Source organism: Solanum pennellii, chromosome 4 (assembly GCF_001406875.1).
Source record: "Solanum pennellii chromosome 4, SPENNV200".
NCBI classification, from domain to species: Eukaryota; Viridiplantae; Streptophyta; class Magnoliopsida; order Solanales; family Solanaceae; genus Solanum; species Solanum pennellii.
This window is the reverse complement of record NC_028640.1, coordinates 3,084,289-3,091,806: the sequence shown is the minus strand read 5'-3', so window position 1 is coordinate 3,091,806 and position 7,518 is coordinate 3,084,289. Positions and strand designations below refer to the sequence as shown.

The 7,518-nt window shown below is 36.6% G+C and overlaps 1 protein-coding gene across 3 annotated transcripts in view; it reads right to left on the bottom strand.

Moving 5' to 3' along the window:
• LOC107017435 (mediator of RNA polymerase II transcription subunit 15a) overlaps window positions 1-7,518 on the bottom strand; it is an 8,815-nt gene extending 1,297 nt beyond the window's left edge. Inside the window, exons 1-7 of one of the 3 annotated variants that reach the window (XM_027916321.1) lie at window positions 7,425-7,518; window positions 6,312-6,364; window positions 3,887-3,961; window positions 1,906-3,364; window positions 1,602-1,672; window positions 753-827; window positions 227-454 (exon numbers count right to left, since the gene is read on the bottom strand). In XM_027916321.1, the coding sequence (XP_027772122.1) occupies window positions 248-454; window positions 753-827; window positions 1,602-1,672; window positions 1,906-3,364; window positions 3,887-3,961; window positions 6,312-6,364; window positions 7,425-7,449 (1,965 nt within the window). In that variant the 5' untranslated portion in view covers window positions 7,450-7,518 and the 3' untranslated portion in view covers window positions 227-247. Of the gene's footprint in view, window positions 1-226; window positions 455-752; window positions 828-1,601; window positions 1,673-1,905; window positions 3,365-3,886; window positions 3,962-6,311; window positions 6,365-6,491; window positions 6,599-7,424 lie in introns of those variants that run through there. The other 2 variants (XM_027916322.1, XM_015217665.2) reach the window with 2 other exon arrangements.

Genomic DNA, 7,518 nt, shown 5'->3' with positions numbered 1-7,518 from the left:
CCCCCCCCCCCAAAAAAAAAAATGGCTCAGTCCTAGCTAGACCCAGTCACAACTACTTATTAAGACTCAGACACACTTTCCTTATACTTCTCTAAGTGACATCAAAATACTCTTTCAGCCGATTCAAAACTTTACTGGAAATGTAGATGCATGTTAATACAAGAGGAAAACAACTTCAACAAGGTGAAAAACAATTGAATTATCCAAACAAGTTCGGCTTGCATACCTGTCTGGTATGGATGGAAGGCTAAGGAAGTTGCCCCTGCAATGGAGAAGAAGTAGGATTGTGCGGACTTTTGCCACTAAGAAAGAAAGTAATGTACTTCTCAAGTGAAAACAATTTTTCCTTGTGAGAAAGTTGAATCTCACGCTTGTTAAGCCTCAAGAAAAGCACAATGCGTTCCAGCGTCATCTTGAAAATCTTGAGTTTTTCAATTTTCTCATGTTGAGGATGCTGAGGAAGAGAGTCATGCTCAAAATCAGAAACAAATCAATTTCTTGCTCTATGCAAAATTTTAATAGTCATGCTTTAAGTACCCCTCGATAAAAAAGGGAGTGGAACTTCAGAAAAAGGCATAAAGAAATAAACAACATAGTAAAAAAGAAGATGTCCGAAAGCATCGATAGGTGGGACATTATGACGATTGAAGGTAGTAAATAAGATGAGTTAAACTTAAGATCTATCAATAGTAATTATAGCGAAGGACGTAAGTGCTCTTGGAATCGATGCAAATTTAGCTAAAAAAACAAACCTGCTGCATTTCAGAAGCAGTTTTCCAGTATAGATCATTGAGTTCTGATAAATACATCTCCTTCATAGACTTGATCTGTGTTACAAAATTTCATGAAGTCAATTTCACAAATATCAAGATTGCATCTCCCATGAGGATATGTGATAATTAGATCAATTGTACGATGCAGTAGAGAACAAACTAGACAATTTTTATGAAAGAACCTTTCGGATAAAAAGATTAAAAGTGAAATAGAAAGAGAAAGAGACTACAAGCATGTTTGGTCAAGCTTCTAAAAATATGCTTATTTTGAAAAATTCTTTTCAAAGAAAATAGTGTTTTGGTGAGAAGCCGTATGTATTTGACTAATCAATTTTAAAAACATTTTCGAGCAGCAATTAGTGTTTGGTCAAGCTTTTAACAAGTGCTTTAAAAGAGTATTTTCTCAAAAGTACTTTCCAAAGAGTACTTTTCTAGCTTCTAAAAAGCAACTTTTGTTACTCCACCAAAACACTTATTTTCTCCCAAAAACTTGGCTGAACATCTCACTTTTTAAAAAAAAAAGCACTTTTGGCCTCCCAAAGCTTGGCCAAGAGGCTATACAGTTGATTAACATGTGAATGATAAAAAAAATTTGCTTCCTTTCGCTTCTTGGTTCACATTTTTGCTCACGTCAAAGAGTACAAATTCCATAACATGATCATAGATCACCATGAACTACAAGTTAAACAGACCGGCATGGATAGTAAGGATTCATATAGCCGATCCGAACTAGCTTGGGATTGAGGCATAGTCATTGTAATAGTATTAGTCATCTAATTTCCTATGTTTTCAAAATCTTGAACAAATAAATACCATTGCGAACAATACCTTTTGGTAAACCTCTTCCTGCCAATCAGCTCCATTTGTGTTCCCCGTCTGAGCTGAAGAATCTAAAGGTGCTACAAATAACACAAAAAATGAGGATAGAGCAAATATTAAAGAACCTGATTACTTACACCATTAAAATTTCTGGCAAATTTTGGGAGAACGCTAGATATGTCAGGGTATATTAATACATTTTCTGCAAAAGTTTCTTTAGCTAATATCCAGCAAATTACTTGTGGCAATTTTAATTGCAATATTATTTTCATTATTCTATGTAAATAGGGGTTGAAGGGTTAGCTTAGCTCACTTGGTGATATCTGTATACATTCCACAGTAGAAGTGTGGGGTTGAAACTCCATCGGAAGTGTAGCTTGCTGATGCATTATGTTTCCAGCTATGTTATGTGATGCAAGGCCCGCACTAACTTTTTCAGAATCCCCCGTCATTGGAGATGAAGCCAAGGGAGTTGAAGGAGATGGGACAACAAATGGTGAGCTTGCGGATTTGAGAGGCGTCCCAGATTTGGAAAGAGATGTCAAGATATTTTGTTGGTCAATTTGCGGAGAAGGATGTTGGGTAACCTGAGGAGATAGTGCCTTATGGAGTTGAGGTGAAGATATTCCTGACATCATTAGTGGTTGATGAGATCTAACACGCTGGCCATCTGACTGCTGTTGCATTAGGTGATGTTTCTGTGAAATTTCGGTTTTCATTCCCATTTGCTGCAGTTTCATTAACTGCTGCACCTGCCGCTCCTTCTGCAACATTTGCTGGCTCTGCGACATTTGCTGCAGGACGTTTGAATTTTGTTGTAGGGAACCGAGGTTTGCCTGAACTGGGTTAGTTCTACTTTGTCGACTTAATGAGCTTATGTTAACTTGTCGACGACGGTTAATATAATTTCGTTGCAAAGAACCAGTAGACACCTGTTGCAGTGAGTTCAAAGAATTACCCTGTCCCAAATCCAAATTGGAACCAGGCTGTATTGTATTTATCATGTCTTGCTGAGAGTTGGAATTTGTCGATACGCCAGACAAGGAATCATGGTGCAAGTTGGTGAAATCATTCTGCAGCGGCGAGTTCATTGCTTGCTGATGTTTCATTAACTGCTGACTTTGAAAAAGTTGTTGCTCCATCAGTAGCTGGTTGCACAGCGGTGTTAATTGTTGGTTCTGCAACATTTGCTGCTCGTACTGTGTAGGAAGTAAATGAGGCAGCGCGTTTGAGTTTTTCTGTAGGAATTCGAGGTTTGCCTGTACAGGGTTCATTCCACCTTGTGTACTGAATGAGCTTATGTTATCATGTTGAAGACTGTTAACAGGATCCTGTTGTAAGGAGCCAGTAGCCACCTGCTGCGGTGAGTTCAACGAATTACCCTGTCCCAAATCCGATCTGGAACCAGGTTTTACCACATTTATCATGTGTTGTTGAGAATTGGATATTGTCGATACGCCAGACAAGGAATAACGTTGCAAGTCGCTGAGATAACTCTGTTGCATTGCCTCCACGGAACCCTGTACGGGCTGCATCAGTGGATTAGTTTGAAGCTGCATGGAAGACTGATGAAGTTGCCCCTGCTGTGGAGAAGAAGTCTTGCTGCGTGCCAAATTGTAACTGAGAAACTTAATTATATTCTTCTCAACCGAGACCAGTTTTTCCTTGTGAATAAGTTGAATATCCTGCTTGTTAAGCCGCAAAAAAAGCATAATGCGTTCCAGCATTATCTTGTACATCTCGAGCTTTTCAATTTTCTCATTTTCAAGACGCTGATGAAGAGAGTCATGGAAAAAATCAGGAAAAAAAATCAGTTTAGTTACAGTCCTGTTTCTTTTCCTCAGCAAACTTTTGAAGTTCATGCTTCAAGTACCTCCCATGGCAACGAAAAAGGGAGTAAAGTTTAAGAAAGGACATAAAGAGACAAATAACATGGCTCGCAAGGTTCACACAATTAGGAACAATATTGATCCAAGTGCTTTTAAATTAAGATGAATTGAGCCCTTGCCCGAAGAATGGAGCCTTAGTTCCTTCCCCGAAAGCAAAACAAATTAACAGAAAAATTCAACACAAACAAATGATGTAGATGCTAGAAATGAAAAGGAATTAGCCGCATTACAACTACCAGAGCACTGTTTCTCAATATGACAATTGACAGGAACGTAACCGAATTAAAGAAGCAAAAATGAGAATTTAGTGTTTTGAGCTTTCTGCATCAATTTCCAGTTTAAGGAGTTTCCAGTAACCAATCGAATACAATATGCCTTACACCTTAGGAATTGTTGATGACATACCTGCTGCATTTTATAAGCAATTTTCTCGTATAAATCATTGAGGTCTGATAAATACATCTCCTTCATATATTTGATCTGCGTTACAAATTTCAATAAGTCAGTTGCGGAGATGTCAAGAATGCATTTCCATGTTGTTAGGTGATGATTAGATCAACTGTACGATGCACTAGAGAATCTTCACAAAAGAACCTTCCAGATAACAAGGTTAAAAATGAAGTAGAAGAGGAACACTACAACTGATTAACATGTAACTGATCTTTGAAGTAGAAGAGGAAGACTACAACTGATTAACATGTAACTGATCTTTGCTTCCTTTAGCTTCTTGGTACTCACATCAAGAAAACAACTTCCGTAATGTGATCATAGACTAGCCCAACCAGGGGGAATTAAAATATACTTTTTTAAAGTTAGGTTGGAAGATATAACACAGTTTAATAGCAATCACCATTTTCCCCCCACTTTAAGCCTTTATCATCAATGAAGTCAAAAACAAGGGTAAGCAATGAAATAATAATGAAGTAGTTGGCAACTAAATCCCGAAATAAGACATACATAGGTACGAACCAATAATAGAACTTGGTTTCTTACATTACCAGACGTGTATTACCTCCTAACATCAATGTATATCATGCTCAGATGAATTATTGGTCTTTCTTTTGCAACTAAATCCCTAAATAAGACATACACAGGTTGGACGAACCACTAAAAAAACTTGGTTTCACGCAGGTTGATTGTGAGGAAGCTGAGGCCGCTTCCTGCTGAATAGGAGTTTTGTAGCAGCTGAACGTGCGTGAGATCTCAATGCTGATGTGAGTTACTAATAAAGTAAGACCACTTCAAGGCTGGTGCTCTATCTCTGCTTGGAACTACACGTAATCTGGTAAAAGAGGGAGGTTCATCACAGAGAAGGTGCTGGTAACCTGGGTTTTTAACGTTTTTTAGGCGCACAGTTCTTAACTCAGTGGATGACGCGTCTGATCATCTACTCTTCTCCACTTAAATCCTAAAATTTTGTGAGATGCGCCTAATCCAATACGTCCAATATTACACTCTTACCACTAGATCAAAGTCTGGTCATCTCCGCATTAATCTTTTTCCAATATCAACAACAGTCTTGCGGTGTTTGGTGAGTCCAAATATTCTATTACAGGGAGCTTGAATGCTACGTTTGGGCAGCATAGCAAACTAAATATTGCAGAATTCATTTGGACAGCACTTTCACAGCCAAAGCATCGATTTATTGTGTGGTTGGCTGTACAAGGTAGATTACTTACAAAAGAAAGTCGATCTCTGGAGACTCAGTTACACATCTTGGATAGAGACATTGAGAGATAGCATCCTACAGCGAGTAGGACTAATCATACCTAAGGGTGAGGTTCCGAAAGTGCTGGAACACATAAAGAGGAAGAACTGGAAGCGGTTTCATCACAGCTACTCGGGGAGCAGTGATCTATCATACATGGAAAGCAAGGAACTCGAAGATTTTTAGAGGATCATCGGTGAATAATCATATAGCGTTCGTACATATTAAGAAAGAAGTTATAGAAATATTAGACTTACTGAAAGGATCTAGGAAAGCTAGAAACAGTCATAGGTCGATTATCAAGTTACTTAGCGCCTAATTATCTTTCTTGTTTAATTGGAAACCTATTCTTCTTAGTAATCTTATGGTGTAACGTTCTTTGTTGGCTTCACAAGTGAAAAACGGCGGAATGGAGAATCCAAAGCATGTTAGTGTTATATGTTTATTCTTGGAGAAGTCAAAGTATTCCAACTTATTACTAGCTAGTTAACCAAATCCCGTAAGTAGAGAAGGACGATTTTCAAAGACGAAGCATTGAATTCTCTATTATAAGAAATAAAATAAAAACAGAACAAGTATACCAACTGATACAGATGAACGAATGTCTTTTCACAGAAAACATCTTCGGATAGTCATATATTCAGGTATATACTTCTTGCACAAATAGGTTTATCCCTCAAACTAGCAATTAAGATTTTAGTTGCCAGGTTACTGTAATCAATTAATTTATCAAAATACGCTCCACTTCTAAATTATGCCAGTGCATGTGAAACTAATTTTTTGTCGTTGACAATATTGGACCAAGACAGGCTCACACAAGCGCCATTGACAGTGAGGATTCATGCTCGTTTCTAACAAGTTACCTGTTAATATGCTCAGATTCCTATTTCCTCTAAGAAATTGAATACATAAAGTACCTTCAGTGGAGGGGTACGGTCATGAATTTAGCTGAACACTTTTTACGGTAAACCTCTTCTATTACTCTATAATCATAGGAAATATGTCGAAACATTCAACTATTTCTTATAATATTATAACTAGCCAATTTATCAAAATTCACATATCGAATTTCCACAATTTCCAAAATCTTGTGCAAATTAAAAGTAGCATTGCAAACTGTACCTTTTGGTATACCTCTTCCTGCCAATCAACTCCATATGCATTTTCCATCTGAACTGTAGAATGTAAAGAACTTGATTAGTTACATCATCAAAATTTCAAGTAAATTTTGCGACAATGTTACATATTTCAAGCATATTAATACTTTTTTTTTAATGACCATGGTTTTCGAGCACCTCCTACCTCGATCCACTAAAGGCTATGATCCTGTTAAAGAAGGGAAGAATCACCTAGTGTTTTTTTTTTCAATCTCCCCTTAAGATTCAAACGCGAGACCTCGTGGTTCTCAACCATTTTATTGACCACTACACCGCACCTTTCCGTCCAAATGTACTTGGGTAAGAAAGTTAAGTTTCTATTTTTATTGGATATTTGGAAATATATTAATACTTCTATCTTTTAATCTATACTATTATAGAAGTATGAAACTCCACACAAAAAATTATCCGTCATAACTGCGCCTTTGTTGTATAATATTGTTATTACAATTAATTTTTACACCACCTTTGTTGGATAATATTGTTATTACAATTAATTTTTACACTACTTTTGAGCCAAGCGTCTATCTATAAATAAGATGTTCCTACCTCTCTTACCCTAAGAGCTTGGGAGAGACCTAACTAGTAGAATTACACTAAGACCTCGTAAGATAACTAATCGAGATTATAATGTTACTTTTATTGGATAACGATCAAGATTAAATGTCGTTTTCGATCTTCTCTCTCCGAATACCCAATCATTCTAGCTATTTTAGATTTAATTAGTTTTTCAATTTCTTTGTATTAGAAATCAATTTTTCCAGTTAATATCAATTCGAGAAAATTGTCCAAAAAAAATTGAGTTGATTTACTTTTGAAATTGCAATTTACCATCAGATTCTAATTCTAATTGGGATCCTAACATCCTAACAGTATAACTTGTCCCAACGAAACCAAAACACACACTTGCTACCTTTGGGTTGGCGTAAACCCTGCTGCGATGCAATAACTCACAAATCACACGGAAAAATAAATACGAAAGATTTCACACTATATAAAATCATTGACAAAAGAGAGAAAAAAAACAAGTACAAGTGTCGATTCAAAAAAAAAAAAAAGGGACAGAAGAAATCACTACCTCGAGTATTATTATCAATATACATCGCTGATAAATTTTTTTGATCCCACAACTTGAGCCCTAGTTTATGTATTTTTATATATATAGAGTTAAA